This window comes from Myotis daubentonii, chromosome 10, assembly GCF_963259705.1.
Source record: "Myotis daubentonii chromosome 10, mMyoDau2.1, whole genome shotgun sequence".
Taxonomy (NCBI): domain Eukaryota; kingdom Metazoa; phylum Chordata; class Mammalia; order Chiroptera; family Vespertilionidae; genus Myotis; species Myotis daubentonii.
The window spans coordinates 42,261,584-42,288,983 of NC_081849.1; the positions used below are offsets into that span (position 1 = coordinate 42,261,584).

The 27,400-nt window shown below is 36.6% G+C and overlaps 1 protein-coding gene and 1 non-coding gene across 2 annotated transcripts in view; one reads left to right on the plus strand and one right to left on the minus strand.

Moving 5' to 3' along the window:
* SEMA3D (semaphorin 3D) overlaps window positions 1–27,400 on the minus strand; it is a 200,917-nt gene that overhangs the window by 77,160 nt on the left and 96,357 nt on the right. Inside the window, exons 4-5 of the mRNA XM_059712177.1 lie at window positions 10,676–10,738; window positions 505–624 (exon numbers count right to left, since the gene is read on the minus strand). Of these exons, the coding sequence (XP_059568160.1) occupies window positions 505–624; window positions 10,676–10,738 (183 nt within the window). The remainder of the gene's footprint in view (window positions 1–504; window positions 625–10,675; window positions 10,739–27,400) is intronic.
* LOC132211565 (U6 spliceosomal RNA) lies at window positions 22,562–22,665 on the plus strand. Its single transcript, XR_009447481.1, has one exon. It is a non-coding gene; the product is annotated as a U6 spliceosomal RNA (small nuclear RNA).

The window sequence follows — 27,400 nt, forward strand, 5'->3', positions numbered from 1 at the left end:
ACTATGTCAATTTGGTCCAGCAGAAATAATGGGTTCAATGTGCTAATATGACTATCTATATACAGTTATTAGAAAACCATTACATTTTCTGTACTTAATGTCCGCCACTATAAACATAACAGGTCAAATTTGTTGGATGGGAAAAATGAAATTTCTTAAAAGATACAATTCCATTGCAAAGTCTTGTGGGAAATGGATTTTTACCAATAGCAACATAGAAAACAGATCTAGTTGTAAAAAAAAACCTCAAGAGAAAATGAAGACATACATAGAGCCCATAGAAAACATGCACTTTCAACATTTCACACTATTAATTTTGATCACCTCACTAAAAAAAACTTTTAATAAAACAATTTTTATTAGATAGATAAAGTATATAATCAAGATGGCAACCCATAAAGTGGTTGGGAACATGAGTTCTTATACCATACACAAATTATATGACTCCATGTTTCATAATAAAGTATTACAATAAATTGTTTTCAAGCAATTTCATTATATTACCTCCTTGTAGACTCCAAGATCAATATATCCACATATTGGATGGAATGCTCCAGTTCCGCACACATAAATGTGAGTTTTATTATAGGGTTGAAGGACTCGAATAAAATTTGCACATTCTGTCTATTGGGAATAAAAAAATAAAAGCATTAGCATACAATTCAAGTTTTTGAAAGATGATCATTCATGCCACCTGCTTTTCAAGTAGGTAAATCATCAAAAATAAGGGGAAATGAAAAAGATTTATGACAAACGTTTAGACACCTGACTTAGCAAGAAGGTAAAACAAATTAGAAACTGGCTTAAACGATTGACTTTGAAACTTTTTGAAATTTTAAAGGTTTGAAATTATCAGGGTTCCAGAATGCACATCTCTACAGTGATACTTAATGGGGTCTGTAGAATAAATATACATAGAATATTAATGAGGTATACATACTTTTTTTCAAGAATTACCTAGAGATCAAAACTCATCATGTTCTGATGTTCACCATATAGATTCTGCTGTTTGCAACGTAAACTGTCTCAGCTACACTGAACACAGATCTGTATTCCTATATATGTGTTCCATTTTTATTGGCTGGAATGCCCTACCATTTTATTTCCATTTATTTCCTTCATATATATATATATATATATATATATATATATATATATATATAGCCTATATAATAAAAGTCTAATATGCAAATCGACCAAACAGTGGAACAACTGATTGCTATGGCGCACACTGACTACCAGGGGGCAGACGCTCAATGCAGGAGCTGTCCCAGCCTGCAGGCCCCAGGCCAGCCAAGGTGGGTGCCAGTGGGGCCACCCGATCGCCCCGCCGGTTGCTCCGTAGAGGGAGGCAACCAGCGGTGGCGGCAGAACAGGGCTGGCAAGCAGGCGGTGCCATGCCGGCCAAGGCGGGTGCCTGCAGAGGCCCCACAATTGCCCCGCTGGTCACCCCACAGATCGGCCCTGATCGCCGGTCAGGCCTAGGGACCCTACTCGTGTGTAAATTTTGTGTACCGGGCCTCTAGTATAAATATATATATTACAGAGAGGAAGAGAGAAGGAGAAAGAGAGAGAGAGAAACATCAATGATGAGAGAGAACCACTGATCAGCTTCCTCCTGAATGACCCACAAAGGGAACCGAATCCACAACCCACATGTGCCCTGACTGGGAATCAAACCGGGACCTCCTGGTTCATAGGTCATAGCTCAACCACTGAGCCACACTGGCCAGACTATTTCCATTTATTTTCAATATTACAGAGCCTTCAAGAGTAAGACTAATTTCTGCTTATTCCAAGAATGTCTTCTATTTTTCCATGAATATTTTTATACAAAGTCCAAATTTTGAAGAAATTTTTACATTTCTAGCTATTTTGCATATGCTTAGACCCCAAAATATTTCTTTATATTTTTATTATCTTTATAACAATTATTTTCCATGCCCCTGTTACTTGTCAATACTCAATTTTTCAGTCATTTTTGTTATTATGTACAATTTTCAATTTATCTCCCAAAGTGACTTCTTATCATTACAAAATTACTGGAAACAATTTCTTCATTATGGCTTCATGATTCCTGGACCCAAAGAGAAAACACTGGGCTATAACATGCTTTTATTCTAGATTGACTCTATCCAAGAGATGGGCAAGAATTTACTAAGTGGGAAACCTATGGAAGCACAGAGGTTCATTATCCTTATCTGGATGGCCATGGGTTCTTTACCAGTCAGGCACTGGCTTATGGCACTGTTGTTTTGGGGGTTGGTAAGAAGAAATTAAAACACCCCCCCCCCACACACACACACAACTCACCAATGACCTCACTGGACTGGTAGGAAGATTTTTAGAATTAAATACATTTTTTAAAAGGCAAACAGCCGCTTATTAATAAAATTTTACATGGTTTAAATTAATAATATAATATTTAATAATTGCTTATTATTGCCCTATGTTAAATTTCAATATCCCGGTGGCTCTTTTGATTTTAGAGTGAATAGCTATGTCTGCAGGCTGTGATAGAGTTCCTAGTACCCATCCAGCTACCCTGGCAATTTTATGTCTCTAGAATTTGTAGATCCCAGTTAATAAAATCTGCACATTTTATCACAAAAGAATGTTACAGTGAACACACTGAGTCTTCTGTTATCTGCTTCCTTATAAACAACACAGTTGCTTAAGACTACATGAAAGGACAATAATAGTCCCTCAGCTACACAAGTAACGGGTGTTTGTTTCTTTATTGGGTAGGAAGAGTCAGCCTCTCTAATAGGAGGAGGATAACTGAATGTGGTTGCTTAGATTGCATACTGAAAAAAAAAAAATAAGAGAGAGAGAGAGAGAGAGAGAGAGAGAGAGAGAGAGAGAGAGAGATTACATCTAAGGATGTGCAAATAACACTATGGACATTTTCATTGTCTTGGATAATTTCATGTATTTAGTATATGTTCTCCTGTATTATTATATGTAGATTCCTAAAAACTGAACATTTTACATTCATTAAGACAATTTTCTGGCATATAGTCTTATTTAACAAAATCATGTCCTTTTTTCACCTTCGTGCCAAGGTGTCTGATGAGGAGAACTTATTTTCTATTTGCAAAAAGGCACCATAGGAAACCAGCTTCATGTTCCTTAGCATCATGTTAGGCAAGCTCAATTAAAAACCTAACTCAGAGAGCAAATATGCCATATGAATGGTTTGAACAAATAATGGGGACACAGTAATATGAGTAAATGTGTATGGATCATGAGATAAACTGAAATGTGGCTTCATTGTTAGGGTAAGAGGTTTTAATATAATATCTCTTTATTTTGTTCACTAATGCACACTGAAGGGACTGTTATCTCTTTGTCTTTACCCCTATAAAGAGATCCATGCAAGGGTGAGAGCTACACAAGGACTAGCACACAGGGAGGGCAAGAGTAGAATTATACGGCTGGAGTGAGGTAGGATTGACTCACTGCCAGTTATTCCATCTTTTTTTTTTCCCCCAAAAGCTCAATTTTACCAAATAATCCTACAGTTAAAAGGTAACTGTTATGGACTGAATATCTGTGTCCTCCAAAAATTCATAGGTTGAAACCCTAACTCCCCAGTGTGATGGTACAAGGACGTACCAGGAGATGGGGCCTTTGGGAGATAATCCATTTAAGATAATCCTCAATGACCTACTTTCATTGCCCTATCTTAAGTATCAATGTGCCAGTGGCCCTTTTGATTTTAGAGTGAATAGCTATGTCTGCTATTCATGAGAATAGGGTCCTCAGGATGGGATTAAGAAGAGACTGGGGCGCTTTCGTTCTCACTCTCTGCTTTGTGAAGATACAACAGGAAGATGGCCATCCGCAAGCAAGAAGAGACTTCACCCGGAGCCCAATCAGCCGGCACCTTCATCTTGACCTTCTCAGCCTCCAGAACTGGCAGAAATAAATGTCTGTTCTTTAAGCCGCCTAGTTTACAGTGTTTTGTTTTAGTAGCCTAAGATGAATAAAACATTACTTTTACAAGATTCTGAACTAAATATTTGTATAAATGAATAAAACAATTCCCTTTCTAGCTTATAAATTATGGAGTCAGAAAGATTAAGGACTCTGAGAGAGACAGCACTGTTTACAAAGGCAAATAAGGCCCAGAGTGAAGTTTTATACACATAAGAGATAAAATTTTAGCCCTGGCCAGTGTGGGTCAGTTGGTTGGGCATCTTTCCCTGCACCAGGAAGCTGCTGGTTACATCCTGGTCAAGGGCACATGTCCTGCATGCAGGCTCCACCCCCAGTAGGGGGCATGCAGGAGTCAGACTATTGATGTGCTCTCACATCCATGTTTCTCTCTCTCTCTCTCTCTCTCTCTCTCTCTCTCTCTCTCTCTCTCTCCCCCTCCCTCCCTCTAAAAATCAATAAACAATTCTTTTTTTAAAAAAAGAGAGATGGTTTTAGTGATTATAAAGGAAAAGCTCCAAATCACACCAAAAACACTTCACATCCTTTAACTTTTAAAAAATCTTTTTTTTTTTTTAATGCTTTCATGAGAGAGGAAAAGAGAGAAAGAGGACAAGAGAAACATCGATGTGAGAAATATCCATAGGTTTCCTCCTGAACACACCCCAATCAGGAATGGAAAATGAAGCCTGGGTATGTGCCCTGACCGGGAATCCAATCAGCATCCATCTGGTGCACAGAACTATCCCGACCAACTAAGTCCCATGGGCCAGGGCACATATTTTGACTTTTCCAGGAGTACTTTATTTAAATGCACTCAGCCCAGGAAATTAACCTATTATGCTAGTTTCTGACTTGGTAAACTATTAGCAAGGATTTATTTATGAGATGCCTCCCCTCTCTCAGACTGGGCTGATATGGAATAGGGCAATGTAAGGATGGGTCCTGTTTTACAGGACATAGTTTTACAGCTCTGCGCAAACGTTTTTGTACTGAAGTTGATTGAGGACGGTTCCCTAAGCAGCCTGGAGGCAATGAAAAGGAACTGGCTGCCAGAAGGCAAGAAACCTGGGAAACCGAGATCCTGAAAGATAAGGTTTTGTAATTCAAAATTGCCTGGGTGGACATTTCAGCCAAACCAGTGATGTGAGGCAAAAACTTTACAATGATTTCCCCTTTAATTTGTAACTTATTTTTCTGTTTCAAAGATTGTGTGTTTTTTTTTTTCTTTTTATGCACAGAGCTTCCAAAGTTTTGTTTAAATAGCACAAGCAATAATTAACTCGATTTAATTCACTTAGTGACTTGCAGCGTGGCTATTAATGGCAGCATAATTCTGTGAGGCATGAAGAAAGATAACTTTGAGAAGCAGCTTTTTCAACTTTCCCTGAAAGCTGGCTAACTTGTCAGCTATTGCCCACAATGGCAGGGATGCTGTATGTCACCAAACAATTCAATTCACTGAGTAATATACTCATCTTTGGGAATGTATTGAATTTCTCCTTCTTTCCCTCATTCCTTCTACCTACTCCCCTTTCTACCTCTTCCCCCCAGTGGAAGAGAGATGCAGAGAAAAAGAGAAAACAAGTTATCAACTTTTAAAAATTCTCTCGAGTAATATTTGTTTCAATATTTTACCTCTCACATATATCCACATGTTTATATAACTAATAATAAAACATTTTCTTAGGTGATTTCTAAAACAAATATAAAGCTGAGTTAGTAGTTGGAGAAAAGACAAATATGTTTTAGTTTATGTATTAACACTTGGAATTTTAGCCTCTGACTAGATAGCTGGAAAATGTAGGGTGTCCCAAAAAAGCACATACCCACACTTTGAATAATTATAAAGGCAGTGTTTATTAAAATACATTTCATTTTCAAAACTGAGCCAGCAGCTCTTAAAGTTTGTATACATATTTGGGGGGACACCCTGTATTAGTGAAACAGAAGTGCATGTAATTCTCTAGACTTAGATATAGTCCAATTAAATCCAATCCAACTTTATATGTAATTCTGATAAGTGACTTATAAATTGTTCATTTTAATTTATTTAGGTTATATAGGAGAAAACTCTCATGACTTAGGAATCTGGTCTGTTTCTGTTTTTAGTTTACTTTTCAGAATATTGTGGTCATCAAACCTTTTGTTGTTGTTGTTAATCCTCACCTAAGGATATTTTTCCATTGATTTATAGAGAGAGTGGAAGGGAGGAGAGACAGAGAGAGAAACATACATGTGAGAGAGACATATGGATTCATTGCCTCCCACATGGGCTCCTACCAGGGCCCAGGATCGAGCTTGTAACTGAGGTACGTGCCCTTGACAGGAATTGAACCCAGGACCCTTCCGTCTTCAGGCTGATGCTCTATCCACTGAGCCAAACTGGCTTGGACATCAAACATTTTTGATCATTCATCACATGCCTGTCACTGCTGCATGTTGGTTTTGTCTAGCAGACCTCGAGTAGAATCCAGTCTGCAGAGATATCTGTTTAGGACTTATAGCTTTGAAAATATTTTAACGCTTCAAAATAAATACATGAAAATCCAAATATCACATTTCTCTCTTAAAAATGGAAGATTTAACAGTGGAGACTTCTACACTGCTAAACCCAGTTGTGGTAGGAGGGCAAAGGTAAACATTTTAAAGAAAAAAAAAAAAGAGAGATGCTTACTTAAACATTTAAAAGACTATATCAAATAAAACAACTTGTAAAGAATATTTTTTACATGAGTAGATCAGTGTAATAATATATTTTTATTATAAATATAGTTATATATATCTGCAAATATTAAAAATCTGTAAATAATCAGTAAGGAAAAAAATGCTAAAATTAAAAAATGAACAAATTGTAGGGATATGCCATTCCAAAAAATAAAATATTTAGGTTTAATGGTAATAAAAAAATTCAAGCTGAAACAACAAAAATAGCTTTATGTTTTTTGGCAAATATTTAATGTGTTTATTTTATTCATTTACGTATCAGTATTAAATGTTAACTATATGTTGTATCCAATATTAACAGGGGTTTGGGAAATACACTCTCTCATGAGCATCACTGCTGGTTAAAGCACAAGAGGCAGAAACTTTCCGGAGGGCCATTTTGCAGAGTGTATAAAAAATTTTATATCCTTTCAGCAGTAATTCTACTCAATAGTCAAAGATGTTCACAATATTTTTATATGAGGTTTTTCCTGTGCAGCATCATTCACAATAATTAAAACTGGATTTATACCAAACTTCTAACAATAGGGGATTGATGAAATAATATATAGAGGAATGCGGTATAGCTATTAAAAGTAGTGTTATAAAAAGGAATTTAATGACATGGGAAAATGCTCGTGGCAGTCTGTGAAGTGGAAAAAAAAGTGTTTTAAGGGGCTATGTAAACAATGATTTCATTCTGAAATAGTAAATAGATAAGATAGAAGAATAAACATCAAAATGTCACCAGCTACCTCTGGGTAATGTTCATGGGGGAGGAACTATTTACAGATGATTTCTATATAATTTGCAAACTTCCTACAATGAACACTTTGTTTTACTTTTAGATGTTCTAAAAAAATTGTAATCACAGGACTGTAGAGAAGCAAGAGCCTTGAACTCTACGTCATGGCTCGATTGACAGGTTGTGTGTCTCCGCGGTGAACGGACTGAGGCCAGGCTGTCTGCACCCTGTGCATTCTTTGCCTGAGTGACCCGTTTACCCCACCCTTCATCATAAGGACTAAAGGCACTTCTTTAGTGACTATCTTTTGAAAAATATTCTAAGCAGAAACAAAGTATGACCAAACAGCTTCCTGTCATCCCTTTCCTTCCCTGGATTGATCTGGGAACTGTGTTCAAGAAAGTGAAATAGTTGTCTTTTGTTTCCTCATCTTCTACTCTGTCCCCACCCCAATTAGAGAACTCTCATTATGGTAAATAATTCACTGTTTTTCAGTTATATAGTACCTTTGTGTAAAGGTGTAGTCTTTCCAAACACTTGTTAATCCTAAACACACTCTGGGGAAGTAGGTAAAAATTACTAGAGAGAAGGGAAAAGAGAGGGCAATGCCAAAGGTAGTAAAAAATGTCAATAAAACCCCACACTTGTCTCAGTTTTCTGCTGGCAGACACCTCTGCAATGCTGAAGAATGAGGATCTATGTTATGGTGAAACTGAAGAGAGAAATGACTGGAGAGATAATACAGATTTCAGACCTCAGACATAAAGCGCAGACTTAATGCGTGGGATATAGTGTGGTGTAAAAACACAGACTGTGGGGGCCAGACTTCTGGATTCAATTCCTGGCTTCACTATTTACTAGATATGTGATACCGGGCAAGTCATTTAATTTTTCTGGCCTCAGTCTTCTCATCTAGAAAATGAGAAATAATAATAAAATCTAGCATACCATATAGTCATAAGGATTAAATGAGATTATAAATGTAAAGCATTAAAAACAACTCTCAGAACATGGTAAGTGCTATAAAAGTGTAAGCTATTCTTAGTAATTCTAATGTAATATTATTTTAAAGGGACAAATTGAAAAGGAAACAAAGGCTTGTATTATCCCTACATGATTCAACAGCAAACTTTATAGACTTCAGCAAAATGAGCAAAACTCCCCAAATCTCTAATCCTGGGTTGGCAGGAGGTGTGCTTAAAGGTTAGAGGTTATTACTAAGCCCCCGATACAACTGAAATGGAAGAGTGGTTTTCATATGCTGGGTCCTATGTGTTCTTGGATGCTACCTTCAGAAAAATTTATCACCATTTGCTTTAACTTAGTAATAGGGGCAACTGAGTTACTGTATAACTAGAATTGGTGAACATCCTGAAATGGGAACACGGTCACAATTAAAACCTTCACTGACTGTTTGACCTTGAGTGTTTATCCCTCATCTACTCCCCGGGAAAACTGACATTAGTTTATTGGAGTAAATTTCAAACACCCTTTCCCTATTTGCCTCCTTATCATACACTCAATACTGGTGAAACACAGAATGTTAAGGTGTTTGTACTGTTTATGCCAAGCTTTCACTGCAAATCAACAAAATAATTTGGAAACTCTCATAATCAAAGCATCTCCCCCCCCCCCCCCCCCCCACGAGGTCATAAAGCGTCGAATCTTTTGCAGACCTGGGCACTTGCTTGCAGTTGGGATGTTGAACAGGGTGGAGAGATAGAGACATGGGAGAAAGAGAAATATATTCTAGGACAGCTTTATCTCTTTCATATCTGATGAAATAAACACAAAAACTGTTCCCTATTGCATTTGATGCTAACACTCCCTGATGCATTTCTGCTAACATGTGTCTGAAAAGGTCACATTTAATACTGACTGAATACCTAGTCAGGCGTAATTAAACTTTGTTTAGTTTTGATAATTTTATTTTGCAGTACTGTGACAGTGTGTAATATCAGTTGAGTAATATCTGTATCCCTCACTATACTGAAAGCTCCATGAATGACAGCAGATCCTCTATCAGTTTCATACATCTATTTATGCACATATTCAGGCTCTTAATAAATATAAGTTGAATAAATGACTGTCCAAGTAAGTGAACAAATTTGTTGTCTCAGATTCTTAGTCTTCTAACCTTCCCCTCCATTCATTGGGCACCATGTGTCCTATTATATTACTTTTGTCACATTAATAAAGTGAGAGTTTTAAAATGTAATTATGCTTTCATAGAACACACACTATTTGTTATTAAATATTAAGACATTGCTCTGCTTAATACTCCTGTGTTATTGTGGTTACAGGCAACATTAGAGGATGTTGCAAAAGAAGCCTCAAGACGTCCATGTTTCTGACCAAAGTTAGAACCTCTTATCATCTTGAGTTACATTCAGGAAGTGATTTATTTGCCAAAAAAAAAGAGAGCAATTCTCCCTATCACCACAGTGCAAGAAGTCAGGGCAGAACACAGAGCATCTGGCCTGGATCAGAGCGCTCAGATGAGAAGAGGCAGCCAGAGCCACAGCGCTGCAGTCATCGCTGGAGATAAAACAGGCAACACAGTTTGGGGGAACATGCAGGACAACTTGGACAATGCAAAGGCAATCCAGAGAGGTCATCCCAAACATGCTTAGGTTAGTCACACTGATCTAAGGCTTTTCCCTGGTCCTTAAGGCAGCTAAGGCTAGAAGTTTATATTAGGACCCCACAATTTATCCTTAAAAGTTATTTTATATAATTGTGCCTTAGTAAATTTTAGAGTAAAATATTTCTAGTTTTCATTCCAGAATGTTGTCATTCATTTTCAACCAATCTTTCTTAATATCTCTATATGCCAAGTTTTGAAAGAATCCTGCTAGATTTTGTAAGTTTAATGTTAACCTAAATTAAATTATTAATTGCATGTCTGTAATGCTAAAGCTGAAGGCTTTGTGTACAGTCACAAAATGCATGCATGCAAATGAAAAATATATAATTCTAGAAATACAATCATTTCTGATGGTTTATTTTTGAATATTTTGATAGGGATCTGAGATTTTTTGTGTGAGAAAAATAACAATATTCAGAATTAACACTATAGAAAGTGTAGTAGTTCTAAATTTTTGAGGATAATATCATTCCTTTTGGCAAGGTAGAAATATTTTATACCAAAATCTTTACACAGAATAAGTTAGGGTAGCCTTAAAATAGGACACTAATATCATTAATTCATAAAACCCAATATAAATATTTGTTATCATATCAGTATCAGTTTAACAAAGATATTCTTTAAAATCTCATACTTACATTGGCATCTTTCCCAGCTAATTTACATAATTCCACCCGCTCCTTTGCAGCCGGCCAATAAATCTGAAAAACATTTTAAGTTTTGTTAGAATTGAATATCTAAGACACCCCACAATTCTAATTAGGGAAGTGAGCCTGTGAATTTAAATAATGAATACCAATCCAAGAACATATTGTTAGATATGATGTAAGAAGTTTGAAATTTAAATATTTTCCAAAGTCACCCTAAAAATTTCTCCAAATATATATATAGAGAGAGAGAGAGAGAGAGAGAGAGAGAACCATCACTCTTGTTTATTTTATTTTTACATGCACTTATTAATAGGTAAGTTATGTTGATAAAGCCATAAGTTCTTATTGCAGTGTCAACAGGATTTCAGATTAGCATTTGCTTAAGTAAGAGATTCTATTTTTTACCCCGTTTTTCTGTGTTTACTCAGAGCGGTGCATTATAAACATGTGCAATGAAGTGCGGGCACGAGCCCTTTGTCACAAGCATCCATTAGGACTCACTCCACATCAAAAACCAGTGTGAGTCTGTTGACAATACAGAGTGTGGCAAAGTCGATTTATAATTGTTTGTATGGAAAATAATAAAAAATTAATAGGTAATAATACAAGGAAAAAACTCTGTTTCGCATACTCACAACAATGAACCTACTTTTGCCCCACCCTACTTAACATGTATGGAGCTCAGATGCAACTGTCACTAAGTTAAGGATTTTATATGCATCATCTTATTTAAATATCACAATGACCCTATGAAACAGCTGTACTTGCTTTCCATTTTCAGGTCAGAAAACGAATTCATACAGCCACGAAATAACATGTCCAAGGCCACAAAACTAGTTCACCAGCAGAGCCAAAATATGACTCAAACTGTCTCCTGAACTTACAGGGGGAAGGGGTCCCAACCACTACATAATAAAAATCTGGGGGCAAGGCCTGCAGTGTGGCTCAGTTGGTTGGGATGTCTTCTGTGCACTGAAGGGTTGAGGGTTCAATTCCTGGTCAGGGCACATAAATATTATTGGGCAAATAAGAATAAGGGCAGCAAACTTCTTGCTTGGTAGCTTTTAATCATATTTTAACAGTCTTGAATGTATCAAAAGAGGTTTGTTTGTTTTTATTTTGTTTTATTTTAAAACAAACTGGAAATAATGTCAGGAAGTTCTTTTGCAAAATAATGTTTAAACAGACAGATAGAGTACTCCATTACCTTACAGAAAGAAAGGATCTGTGTTAAGCTATAGGCAAGAAGAAACAAGAAAAGCAAGCTCTGAATTGCTTTCAATGTTCCAAGAGTTCCTGACAAACCTTTATTATGTTTCTCACCAGTGTTAACAGAAAACATTTTAATAGATGAGGAAAAGGAAAATATCCCGAGGGAATGCCCTGAAAGAAACTTGTTAAACCTGGAATTAACAAATGATTTAGAAATCACTGATGTTTATATGATGTTATCTTCATAGTGAAATTTTAGGGTTTTATGTCTGAACAAGAAGGGCAGAGAATTATGCTCAAACTCTCTTAATAGCAATGAAATTATTGAGATTTTTAGATGAAGCAAGATTGTTCATTCAAAATACACCTTAACAACCTATAATCCAAAGGTGGACATAGGCAGGGTGGTTGAGCCAACAGTAGTCCAAATGACAAGCTAACTTTCAAATGGTTCACAATGAGGACCTAAAGAAGCTATTTATTCAGGAATGGCTTAAATGAGTGCAATTTTACTTTCACACAATTTTAAATAGTAGCCAGCAGCAAAACATGAATGCAAAGCAATAAGGATGGATTTTAACAATTCATTATTATGTAAAAAAACGTACTTCTTAAATTACAGTTTGTTCCCTAGAATAATGTGAAAAACAACTAAAATACACTTTTTAGGTGAGTATATATAGACACAAAATATATGTAAAGAGAAAAGAATGAGAATGATGAATGATTCAGATAGTTATACAAGATTGAAAAAAATTTTTTTTAAAAAAGGGGAGGGGCTGGTGCGGGCGGACCTAGCAGCCAGCGATTTCTCCCGCGGCGGCGGCGGCTGCTGCGCTCGCGGGGCGCGCTCTGACCCTTCCTCTCCGGGCAGGCTTGGGGGCACGCGCTGTCGGCGTCCTGGGACCTCGAACTCCAGGGCCTTGACTGGACAGGCCGCGGAGCTCCCACCCCTGCCCCGAGTGTGAGTCCGCCAAGACCGGGCCGCCGCCAAGCGCCGGTGCCCCAGCCTCAGAAGAACAGCCAAGCGGGGATGCTTTTTTAAGGAATTATTGAAGACAAAGTTTTTATTTTTGTTCTTAATGGCTTTACAAAATTTTAAACCGAATACAATTTGACATGACGGCAAAAAATGTTGGTTTGAGTTCCACAAATGCAGAATTAAGAGGATTTACAGATCAGAATCTCAGTCCGACAAAAGCAGATCCAAGCAACAGCAACCTCCTGAGCACCTCATCCTCTGCTGAGGAACAGCAGCTGTACGTGAAACCTCGCCCCACCAGCCGGAAGAGCCACCACAGCTGTGAACAGCACCCACCAGAGGAGCTGCTGCCAACTGAAGAGCAGCTGCTACCGCAACCGCCCGAAGAGCAACCACAGACCAAGGAGTCACTGCCACCAAGGGAGCAACCACTGAACAACTCAACGTCTAGATATGTCAGTGAGATCAAACATGGGTAGACAAAGAAACCCCCAAAGGAAAGAGAAGGAGGACTCTCCAGGAAAGCAGCTAAGTAATACAGAGGCATGCAACATGACAGATAAAGAATTCAGAATAAGGATCCTAGAGTGCATAAACCGGATGGAGGAAAAAATCGACAACCTCTGCAAGAAGCAAGAAGAAACAGATGAAAAAATCGATAACATATGGAAGAAGCTAGAAGAAACAGATGAAAAAATCGATAACATATGGAAGAAGCTAGAAGAAACAGATGAAAAAATCAACAACCTAAGTAAGACCCAAGAAGAAATGAAGAGTGATATAGCTACAATGAAAAACTCCATTGAAAGTATCAACAGTAGACTAGGAGAAGCGGAGGACCGAATTAGTGAATTAGAAGACAAGGAAGCAAAACACACCCAAAATGTACTGCAATTGGAGAAAAAAATTAAAAGACAGGAGGAGAGCCTAAGGGAGCTTTGGGACAACATGAAACGAAACAACATACGAATAATAGGAGTACCAGAACAACAGAAAGATGAACAAGGATTAGAAAACCTACTCGAAGAAATAATATCAGAAAACTTTCCTGAGGTGGGGAAGAAAAAAGTCACACAAGCCCAGAGAGTCCCAAACAAGGTGAACCCGAAAAGACCCACACCAAGACACATCATAATCACCATGGCAAATGTTCAGGACAAAGAGAGAATCTTACAGGCTGCAAGAGAGAGACGGAAAGTTACATACAAGGGATCTCCCATTAGATTGTCAAATGACTTCTCAACAGAAACACATCAGGCCAGAAAAGAATGGACTGAAATTTACAAAGTGATGCAAAGCAAAGGACTGAATCCAAGAATACTCTATCCAGCAAGGCTATCATTCAAACTTGAAGGGGAAATAAGAAGCTTCACAGACAAAAAAAGACTAAGGGAGTTTGTCACCACCAAGCCAGCAATGCAAGGAATGCTAAAGGGACTGGTATAAAAAGAAGAAATAAAAAGCTCAGAAAGAAAACAGCCACACACACACACAAAAAGAAATGGCTACAAACAAGTACCTTTCAATAATAACTTTAAACGTAAACGGACTAAATGCTCCAACCAAAAGACATTGAGTGGCTGAATGGATAAAAAAACATGACCCATACATCTGCTGTCTACAAGAAGCCCACCTCATTAGAAGGGACTCACACAGACTGAAAGTGAAAGGATGGAAAAATATCTTTCAGGCAAATGGAAAGGAAAAGAAAGCTGGGGTAGCAATACTTATATCGGACAAAATAGACCTCAAAGTGAAGGCCTTAACAAGAGATAAGGAAGGCCACTTCATAATACTAAAGGGATCAATACAACAAGAAGATATAACCCTGGTAAACATATATGCACCCAATGTAGGAGCACCCAAATTCATAAAAAAACTCCTGGAAGATATCAAAGGAGAGATCGACAACAATACAATCATAGTAGGGGACTTTAATACCCCATTGACAGCACTGGATAAGTCCTATAGACAAACAATCAGCAAAGATACAGCAATCCTAAATGACTCACTAGATCAGATGGACTTAATAGACATCTTCAGAACACTTCACCCCAAAGCCAGAGAATATACGTTCTTCTCAGGTGCTCATGGGACATATTCAAAAATAGACCACATATTGGGTCACAAGCAAAGTATCCCCAAATTCAAGAAGATTGAAATCATAAAAAGCGTCTTCGCAGACCACGATGGCATAATATTAGAAATAAACTACAATAAAAACAACCCAAAATACTCAAACACCTGGAAGCTGAATAGCATGCTATTAAATATTGATTGGGTTACCAATGAGATCAAAGAAGAAATTAAAAACATCCTGGAAACTAATGACAATGAAAACACAACAATCCAAAACCTATGGGACACATTGAAAGCAGTCCTGAGAGGGAAGTTTATAGCTCTACAGGCCTATCTCAAAAAACAAGAAAAAATGGTAGTAAATCATCTAACTCTACAACTCAAAGAATTAGAAAGAGAGCAACAAGAAAACCCCAGAGTGAGCAGAAGGAAGGAGATAATAAAGATTAGAGCAGAAATAAATGACATAGAGACCAAAAAAACAATACAGAAAATCAATGAAACCAAGAGCTGGTTCTTTGAAAGGATAAACAAGATTGATAAACCTCTAGCCAGACTCACCAAGAAGCAGAGAGAGAGGACCCAAATAAATAAAATCAGAAATGATAGAGGCGAAATAACAACAGACCCCACAGAAATACAAATGATTGTTAAAAAATACTATGGACAGCTTTACTCCAACAAACTAGACAACCTGGAGGAAATGGACAAATTCCTAGAAAAATACAGCATTCCAAAACTCAATCAGGAAGAATCTAAAAATCTCAACAGGCCAATAACTATGGAAGAAATTGAAGCAGTCATCAAAAAGCTTCCATCAAACAAAAGCCCAGGACCAGACGGCTTCACAGGGGAGTTTTACTAAACATTCAAGGAAGAAATAAAACCTATCCTCCTCAGACTACTACAAAAAATTCAAGAGGAAGGAATACTTCCAAGCTCATTCTATGAAGCCAGCATCACCCTAATACCAAAACTAGGTAAAGACAACACAATGAAAGAGAATTACAGGCCAATATCCCTCATGAACATAGATGCCAAAATCCTCAACAAAATCTTAGCAAATCGGATCCAGCAGTACATCAGAAAGATCATACACCATGACCAAGTAGGATTTATCCCAGGGATGCAAGGATGGTACAATATCCGCAAATCAATAAACGTGATACATCACATAAACAAATTGAAAGAAAAAAACCACATGGTCATATCAATTGATGCAGAAAAAGCATTTGACAAAATTCAACACCCATTTTTGATAAAAACTCTCAGCAAGGTGGGAGTAGAAGGATCATACCTCAACATAATAAAAGCCATATATGACAGGCCCACAGCCAACATCATACTCAACGGACAAAAACTAACACCATTTCCCCTAAGAACAGGAACAAGACAGGGATGCCCCCTCTCACCACTCCTGTTCAACATAGTACTGGAAGTGTTAGCCATTGCAATTCGTCAAGAAGAAGAAATAAAAGGCATCCAAATTGGAAAAGAGGAAGTAAAACTGTCCTTATTTGCAGACGACATGATATTATACATACAAAACCCTAGAGATTCCATCAAAAAGCTACTAGACTTAATACATGAATTTGGCAATGTAGCAGGATACAAAATTAACCCCAAGAAATCTGAGGCATTTCTATACACCAATAGTGAACTTTCAGAAAGAGAGATTATAAAAACAATCCCGTTTACCATTGCACCGAAAAAACTAAGCTACCTAGGAATAAACTTAACTAAAGAGGTAAAAGACCTCTACTCAGAAAACTACAGGATGTTGAAAAAAGACATAGAGGAAGACATAAACAGATGGGAGAACATACCGTGTTCATGGATTGGTAGAATCAACATCATTAAAATGTCCATACTACCCAAAGCAATCTATAAATTCAACGCACTTCCCATTAAAGTACCAACAGCATACTTCAGAGATCTAGAACGAACTTGCCAAAAATTCATCTGGAATGAAAAAAGACCCCAAATAGCTGCAGCAATCCTGAAAAAGAACAAAGTAGGTGGGATCTCAATACCAGATATCAAGTTGTATTACAAAGCCACTGTTCTCAAAACTGCCTGGTACTGGCACAAGAATAGGCATATAGATCAATGGAATAGAATAGAGAGCCCAGAAATCGGCCCGAACCAATATGCTCAATTAATATTTGACAAAGGAGGCAAGAACATACAATGGAGCCAAGATAGTCTCTTCAATAAATGGTGTTGGGAAAATTGGACAGATATATGCAAGAAAATGAAACTAGACCACCAACTTACACCATACACAAAAATAAACTCAAAATGGATAAAGGACTTAAATGTACGACAGGAAACCATAAAAATTCTCGAAGAATCCAAAGGCAAGAAAATCTCAGACATATGCCGAAGCAATTTCTTCACTGATACAGCTCCTAGGGCACTTGAAACTAAAGAAAAAATGAACAAATGGGACTACATCAAAATAAAAAGCTTCTGCACAGCAAAAGAAACCATCAACAAAACAACGAGAAAACCCACTGTGTGGGAAAACATATTTGCCAATGACATATCTGATAAGGGCCTAATCTTCAAAATTTATAGGGAACTCATACAACTTAACAAAAGGAAGATAAACAATCCAATCAAAAAATGGGCAAAGGTCCTAAATAGACACCTTTCAAAAGAGGACATTCAGAAAGCCAAGAGACATATGAAAACATGCTCAAAGTCACTAATCATCCGAGAGATGCAAATCAAAACAGCAATGAGGTACCATCTCACACCTGTCAGACTGGCTATCATCAACAAATCAACAAACGACAAGTGCTGGAGAGGATGTGGAGAAAAAGGAACACTTGTGCACTGCTGGTGGGAATGCAGACTGGTGCAGCCACTATGGAAAACAGTATGGAGTTTCCTTAAAAAACTGAAAATGGAACTCCCATTTGACCCTGTGATCCCACTTCTAGGAATATATCCCAAGAAACCAGAAACACCAATCAGAAAGGATATATGCACCCCTATGTTCATAGCAGCACAATTCACCATAGCTAAGATCTGGAAACAGCCTAAGTGCCCATCAGTAGATGAATGGATTAGAAAACTGTGGTACATCTACATGATGGAATACTATGCTGCTGTAAAAAGGAAGGAACTCTTACCATTTGCAACGTCATGGATGGAACTGGAGAGCATTATGCTAAGTGAAATAAGCCAGTCAATAAAGGAAAAATACCACATGATCTCGCTCATTCATGGACAATAGAGACCATTATAAACTTTTGAACAATAATAGATACAGAGGCAGAGCTGCCTCAAACAGATTGTCAAACTGCGGCGGGAAGGCCGGGGAGGGTTGGGGGGCAGGAGGTAGGGGGGTAAGAGATCAACTAAAGGACTTGTATGCATGCATATAAGCATAACCAATGGACATAAGACACAGGGTGATATGGGAGGCTAGGGGACTGTCTAGGGCGGGGGGATAAAATGGATACATATGTAATACCCTTTGTAATACTTTAAGCAATAAAAAAAAAAAAAAGAAAAAAAAAAAGGGAAAATTGGTGGTAAAAAATCAGTTATTTACCATCTCTTAGATTTTGCTCTGGATGACACATTTTCAGGTGTTTAATACATAATTAAAAACAACTAGGTAATGTAAGTTAGTAAATACATAAACCAAAGTAGTCCATGCAAAGGTCAAGGGACAATAGTCAGTCATCAACCTAGAATTATGAAGTCCTAAATAAATGAATAAATGAAAAGTAAAAATAAAACACTGCAACTGGCAGGAAATTTGAAAGTTTCCTCAAGTGTTTTTTTTCATTGTGCATGTTTTTTAAGCCACTAATTGGAAAAATATTGAACTGAGTGTTCTTTTTCTCTCTTTTAAAAATGGCACTTGGAATTTATTATATTTTTGCTTCATATTTGATATTATGAACTCAAGGTATCCTCTCACTTTTTTTTCTTGCTAATCTTTTAAAAATTTAATTGCGATGAAGCATACATAACAGAATTTGCCATCTTAGTCATTGTAAGCATAGAGTTCAGTATTAAGCATTTTCAGTTCGTGTAACCAATCTCCAGAATTCTTTCATTGTGCAAAACTGCAACTCTGTATTTATCAATTCTTTAGTATTATAGTGATTTTGCAAAAGACAGCTTTGTATCATTGGACTGAAGATAAATCATACAAAGAATGCATGTCCAGCATCTCTCAATTTTAATCTTTAGCTCATTTTTTTGACCTCTAGTCTAGATTAATATTTCTTTGAGTTCTTTAGATATGTTAGATCCTGTTTTTTTTTTATTTTATAAGATGTTCCAATTTAATCACTTTTCAGAAACAAATTTAGAACAAGTACTTATAGATTTAGTCAAACCTGAATATATTATTGATATTAATAGCATTGAAAGAAGTGTGGAACTCTTTCATATGAAGTAAATGAGACTTAAAGGATAGAAAGGTTATCCAGAAGTTATTTAAAGATTGACGAAGTGTGAAAATAATCTCTGTATCATTTTTGACACCCAAATGAAAGTTCCAAAGTTACCATAGAGTAGTTACTGATCATTCATCGTTTGTTCATTAGTCACATGCTTATGAAGGATATGTCGAGAAAGGTGTGGCATTGATGCGTTAAGATTTAAAAGGAAGACAGCTCTGTAAGTAGATGTAGGAACTGCATCCCCACAGGAGATAAAAGTGAGAAGAGAGCAGTGAGGACAGAGCCACTATGCTTGGGGAGCACCAAAAAACACTGAGTGTTAAATGAAAGCCTTGATCAGTCTTGGCATCTGAGCCAACATTTTTAATTACTTGCTCTTAATAGTTTCAACACTAATGTAATAGTTTAGTTCAATAGTTTAAACTCAAATTTTTTCTTAAGAACTTGACATTAAAATAGTGATTCTAGATTCTTTTTTTCTCTTTGCAAAGGAATAGAAATATCTAAAAGATATTTTAATAGTTTTGTAAATTTTCAGTTATTGATTATAAGTCAAGTAAATATAAATTGAATATGTCATCCTAGTTAATGAAGCAATAAAACTAAAATTACAAACTCCAGTGTGGCTCAGCTGGTTGGAGCATTATCCCATACACCAAAAGGTGGCAAGTTCACACCAGGTCAGGGCACATACCCAGGTTGTGAGTTTCTCTCTCTCTCTCTCTCTCTCTCTCTCTCTCTCTCTCTCTCTCTCTCTCTCTCATAAATTAAAAAAAAACACACACACACAAAAAACCCCAGATACACAGAAATGGGAATTTGTTGGACTCCAGAAACAAATTTTTTTTAAAAATCTTCTATTTCCTGTTTATGGAGCAGACTTTTTACCAAGATGTTACCTCATTTTTCATCATTTACCTTCAATCCATAAAGTCTAGCACCTGTTAAAAATATAAATTATCCTTGAAACATTATTATTATTATGCAGGAATTTTAAGATAGCACAAAGATAATTTTACTTCTTAAGGTAAAGATTAGTAGGGATTATATATTGGCTTATTTTGACACAATGTTGTCAAGAATTTAGAAATACAAATAAAATTACCTTAGTAACAACTACCTAGAAGATATCTGATTGTCTTCCAAACTCTAAACATTTACTTAAAAAGAAAAACCATTGTAGTTGTGCCAAAATTTAAAAGATATAATTTTAATTATGATTTATGTTGGAATTTTTTTTATTTGCCACCTAGTCATTAGAATAAAGGGTGTTTTGTGTGTTTTTTAAATATTCCTTTTGATTTATTTTTGACAAAAAAATTAAACAGAATTTTTCTTAATTCAATCTAAAAACAGAAGAAAATAAACCACACTCATATTTACATAAAGTTTGCAGAAATATGTTCAAGTAACATTTTTGTTTTCAATAATCTTGTAAAGTGATTATGTGACATACCTCTATCTCTATCTCTATCTCAAAGCATTCCACCACTTTTATGTTTTCCTAGTCAAAGTGTGTGTGTGTGTGTGTGTGTGTGTGTGTGTGTAGGGGAAAACACAATAGAGAAATAGACACAGAGATAGATCCCTAGGTGCCTAGAGGAAGAGATGGAGATGTTAACTCTGAATGGGTATAAGATAATATAGCTTCAAGTTGCAGCATCCCATATATAAAAGGCCAGCGATAATAACGACGGGAACGACCACTTGACCCATCGCTATGCGGTGCATTGACCACCTCTCAGTCCCTCCCTCTCCCCCCAGGGCCCACAGGCTCTGATGCAGCATGGCGAACAGGGAACCACGGGGAACCCGGTGGGTGGTGGTGGAGCCAGGCTGGGACTGGCAAGCAGGCTGAACGGCCGACCTCTTGGCCCCTCTCCCCCACCTGCAGGCTCTGATTGCAGCATGGTGAACAGGGAACCACGGGGAACCAGGGGGGTGGTGGTGGGGTGAAACTGGAGACTGGTGAGGTGGCAGAAGATAGCTCTGGTCACAGGCTAGGCCTAGGAACCCTACCCACGCACGATTTCGTGCACTGGGCCTCTAGTAATTAATATAAAAGTTCCAGAAGTACCTAATATCTTTAGATTGTTTCAATAGCCCAGTCAGTACACTTTGAGATTAGTTTATTCTCAGACAGAAACCACATCTCACACTTACTAGTAAAAATACAATGTTCACAACATCTATGAGTCTCTCTTGAACATTAAGTAAACAGTTTTGGGCAATGATTATCATTATTCTCATTACTTTCTGAATTTATCTGCAGTAAAATGACCTATACATTTTTTTGCCTTGTACAGCAATATCATGCCATATTAAAAGTTTCATGAAGCAGGACAAAACAAAGATGCATACCCCTCTCCCTAAAAGTTGATGAAGCCTTGCACAGTGGTAGTATTGAAAAGTCCATGCAGCTGTACCACGCCCTGGGAAATTACCCACAAATATTTTTCTTTCAGTTATCAAAGAAAGACATAGTAGGAGTAGAGATGTCACTTGCATAATTGCCATGTTTTAATCATCCTGAAACATTCCCACACAATTTAGGTGAGGAGCAATAGCTGGGACCTTGGAGCTTAGATAGCAAAAGTAAATCTGTAGAAAGCTTACTACTGCTCTCTCTGCCCACACGCAGGGCAGACATCAGAAATCAAGCAGAACTCCGTGGGTCCAGAAGAACCCAAGAATTCCATTCAATATAACTATCCAGAGTATAACCACTAATTTTACTACTACTAAGTAACTAAGGGGCTGCAAATTGGTTTTAATTTTAGTGCTAATCCTATAGAGCAAGTTGATATCAGAAAACTACTCTGGGAAATAGGTGTAAATAAATGTATAAGATTTCTCCACTTGGAAGTGATAATTTCTAGCATTAATATTTTAAAACAAGTATGTCTGTTAAGTCAGACCTCATATCCTATAATGTACTGACTTAACCTGTTGGTATGTGCATTTTCATAATATTTCTCAATATTATGATATTTTTGTGATATTTCACAATAATATTTCACATGAATTATTTCAAAAAATAATTTTTGCATTTACACTTGGTCGAATCAATTAAGAACTCTTTCTCTCTCTCTCTCTCTCTCTCTCTCTCTCTATATATATATATATATATATATATATATATATATATATATATATATATATATAGTGTTCTCTGCAGCAGCCCATATCGTACTAAAATTGGAACCATACACAGAAGATTAGCATTGCTTCTGAACAAAGATGACACACATATTCATGAAGCATTCCATATTTTTAAAAGAATTTAAGTAAAAATAAATATGTATATATTTTTTCTTTTAGAGTTATAGAAAATAGATTTACCAATATGAGGCAAATCACTGTAATAAAATTAAAAGTGTTTTCAGCCATTTTAAATATGTTTATTTGATTTAAAGTTTTATATTTTAAACAAGTTTTTGCAAAAGAGTTTTGATATTAATTTTCTAGTGGAAATATAGTGGGGGCTGCATGCTTTAAGATACAGTCTTTGATCTAGTTACCTTATATTGATTTTATTTGCTTATATTCATCCAGAATCCAAAATGGCTTCATTTCTGTTTGGTTTTTGAAGCTTTCTACTTCATTTTGAATACAAACAGGCAGGAGGGCTTCACAAGTAAAATGCTGCAATGTCCCTAACAATTATTGTTTCATTCATAATTTTTATAATTCATTAAACAGTTACCATTTGATAAGGTGAAAATGTTGGGCAATTTATTTTTAATTATTTAATTTTAGGCAAGTTACAAAAACATTCAAATAGTGATAAGGCCTCATAACAACATCCTAAGGAAATTCTAATTATATCTGGTCTTTGTTTCATCTTTGGAGAAGCGATTTAATTGACTCAAGTTCCCAAGTGCAAGGTCAGTCAAATTCTCTTTGGCGTAATTCAGAGATGCCAAAAAAACTGAATAGACTACAAAAGAGGAAGTTACAATTTGTTCATAAAACCTAATTAAACACACAAAAAAATCAGAGTCATAAAAAATGCAAAGGGCCATCTCTATCAAAGAACAGGATCCAAGTTGTTGAATGGTTGCAAAGAAGTGGGAAACATGTTGCTCTAAATACTAAATGGTTAAAGCATTTGAACAACCCAGGGAGCAATGATTACTCTAGGGTCCAAGTACAGAGAGGTAAGAGACCTGAGCTGAGACTGACTGCTGAAAAATAAGGTCAGGAAAACCAGAGGAAAAGCTTGCATAATTGAAACTGGCTGGCGTAGACATTCTTACAGATGGAAAGGTTAAATTCTCCAGGTTGGGGTCAAATCTGCCCATGTAGCTTTCTTCATGAAATCTTAGGTGAGAATAATCTTTTCCTTTCTTTCCTTAGGACTCGGCTCAACATTTCTTTTACATTTAGTTTTTCTCCCCCAACCATCTTGGAATTCTAATACACTTGTGTTTATCATATCTATTTGCCACTTTCTTTTTGCAATTCAATTTGGGATCTTTTCCTAGACATAAAGATCAATGAGCCCGGCCGGTGTGGCTCAGTGGTTGAGCGTCAACCTATGAGCCAGGAGGCAATGGTTCAATTCCTGGTCAGGACACATGCCCGGGTTGTGGGCTCGATCCCCAGTAGGGGGGTGTGCAGGAGGCAGCCGATCAATGATTCTTTCTTTTCATTGATGTTTCTATCTCTCTTTCCCTCTTCCTTCCTCTCTCAAATCAATAAAAATATATTTTTTAAAAAGATCAATGAAATGTAGTGGAATTCAAGTTCATGAGTTTGAGTCCCTACCATACTGCTCATTAGCAGCTCATGCTGCATTTTCAAATATTATCTCAGTGTTATCCTCAGGATGAGCTTGCTCTCTCTGGCATACATCTGAACTCCTCTGGATGGTCCCTTCCTGTAAGTGTCCATGTTTATATCACCTCTCCAGAAAGGCCTTCTCCGAAGACCAATCTAAAGTAGTTTCCCAAGATTATTATAGTTTTTAAAATAACACTTAACACTAAGTGGTATTTTCTTATTTGCTTCCTTTTCTCTTCTCCATCAACCTCTCTTCCCATTCCCTTCAAATTTAGAGGCACCATGAAAACAGAGGCCTAAATGGCTTTATTCTCCACTATCTTCCCAGCATCTAAAAGAATGCTAGGAACGTAGTAGGGAGTTCAATAAACATGTCTTGTAAGAAAGTCGGAGAAATGCTATTGTACCATACCAATTAAAATAAATTTTAAGGCATCCACAAATGGATTGGTAATTTTGAATTTGCGGTGCAATTTTATTTGTGGCTAGATTTCAAAATTCCGTAAGGAATACAGTTCACAGTCTCCATTACCACTAAAGGAAGATATGACTCATTGAAGTTCGGTGGTCACTGTTCTTGAGTGACAAGGGACGTTGCTTCTCCTTCCTACCGTCCTTAGCGCCGGGCACAGTATCACATGCATAATAAGTATTCATTCATTACTGCGGAGTGATCTGCACAGCTTCCCTTACAATGGAGACAGAGTTCTTGTCAGAGTCCTGGCAGACGCGTGAGCAGTCTGACAGCATCCTGACAGTCAGTTACAGTGACCAGATGGGACTGCACATCGGCACCCGCGCTGGGGAGCCCGCACATCCATGAACGAGGCGATTGTTTCACCTCTGTGATTTCAGGCAGCATGTGCTCCGCAGGCAGTAGGACGGATTAATCACCATGAAACTAAGCAGGGTGCCTTATACCAAAGTTAATTTATTGGGATGTCCGCATGGTTTCCAAGTGTTTACATTTTCTTAATGTCATGTGTTAATGAAGAATACAAAGAATGGCAATTTTCTTTTATCAATAACTTGATTTAAAATAAAATATTTATTCTGAATCTTTCCCCCTACATAATAGACTTACAGGGTAAGGCATTAGATGGGAATGTCACCATGAAGTGAGTTACTGATTTATAAAAGCATTTCCGCTTATACTCAATATAAAGAAAGCAAGTACAGGATCCTCGTGTATGAAAACCCTCTTGTCCTAGAGTTCCTTTAGGACCGGAAAATAACAAAGTCCTTTTCATGCTACACAGATATGGGTGTTTGAATAGTCCACTGAAATTTATTATATTTAAAATTATATACTAACTTAGTTTAGTTATTTTACTAATAAGAATGCCTTAAAATAAGCAAAGGTTGAGGAATTTCAAATAATCTGACTAATTTTTTATAATTACATACCTAGTTTTCACGTTAAATTAGAAGAAAAATAATAGAATAATTACATTTTGATTGCTAGGTAGAAGAAAAACACTTGTAAACGTAGAAATTACTTTTTTAAAAACATTCTGCTATATAAAAAAAGCCAGTCCTCTAAGTGCCCAAATTCATCTTTAAGTTTATCCAATGTTTCTTTTTAAATAATTCTGATTATTTTTTTGTTAAATAACCAACAGAGTGAAGTTCTTAAGCAAATGTGAAGAGCTAAATTTTAGCAAGGTGAAATTGTCTCGGGTTATTCCATAATAGTGGACTATATAAAGTACATATTGCTTTGGTACATTGTTTTCTAATTTTAAAACCATTAAGAAAACTTCCTTTCCACACACCCCTCACCCCTACACAAAATAAAATAAAATAAAATAAAATAAAATAAAATAAAATAAAATAAAATAAAATAAAATAAAATAAAAATATATATTTACTATTTTTTACATTAAAAATAAGTGTACATTACTTTAAATAGAAAAATTTTAAGTATTATACTGCTTTTGCCTTTAACACCACAAGTTTAGCTGGAATGTTTTCGTTGGGTGGGGCCCACTTAAAGATCTTTACATTTGCTTAGCTAACATAGCAATTCTTTGAATATTTTATGTGCAATATTCAATGTTGACAGTTGCAAACAAAAAAAAATTAAATTAACAAAATAAAAAGGAATAAAGATAACTAAGTATTATCTCAAAACGACAGTAAACTATTTAAAGATTAATTTTGAAGATTATTTAAAAATGGATCAATACATGTCCTACACTTTTTATCTAGACGCTTGGTTATAGCTCAGCTTTGCTGAAGACCCACAAAATAAAACTATTGAAAAGTATGGGAAACAAGATATAAAACAGCAAATGTTTGGATTGAAGTTATTAAAAGCCGAAGAGTAAACAATATAAATAAGAATATTGACATTCTCCCTTTGGTTACTCCTATGGCTCCACTGTGTACACTTCAGGAATGATATACAATGAGCTCACCCATTACATTTGGAGGTAGAGCAAACATTCTTTTGAGTGCTCATTTTATGGCTTTTATAGTATAGCAAGATTTTAAAAGAGATGTTTTAGCTGAGAAAAAAATTCAAAATGAGATGCAAGCTCAAGATACACAAATTTTCAAAGTAGGTGGCCAAGAATCACCCATGTTCAAACCATAAAATAGTTGGAAACTTGAGGAGGATATTTTATCTGAGACAGATGTATTATGTGTCCTACTATCCCTACGGGGAGAAGTAGGTGACAGGGAAGGGGCTTTGGTGGGAACTTAAGAAGCACTTGATGCTGCACATGTAGTTCCTGGGACATTGTGGACTAATGGTCTAAAGGATGAGAGACTGACAAGCTACAGTGAAAACAAAGAAAAGGCTCAATGGCTATAATGGTTATCAGCCTGAACTTCCAGAGTGCCCAGGAAAATGCATGTGACATGTCCTATGGAACAGATGGGAGCCATGCTCACTTAAAAATTGGATGGCATGAGATCACCTTAGGTCCTACTGAAGAGTATTGAGAAAAGCTTTTAGAAGTTAACACCTGGAAAAATTGCAATCTGCTGTAGGAGAACGAAGAGAACATACCAGTCAGAGGAGAAATGCAGTCACCCTTATCCAGAGAACAGCAAGGAATAGAACTCCAAGAAGTGTAAATTCCAAAAACTCACAAAGGTGCCTGTGAAAGAAGTTACCCTTAAACATCTGCCAAGGCCAGAAAGTTGAGAGGTCCCTGAGACAATGACAGTAGACACTCCTCAGAACCCTCTCCCCTTCCCTTGTCCTGATTTGAC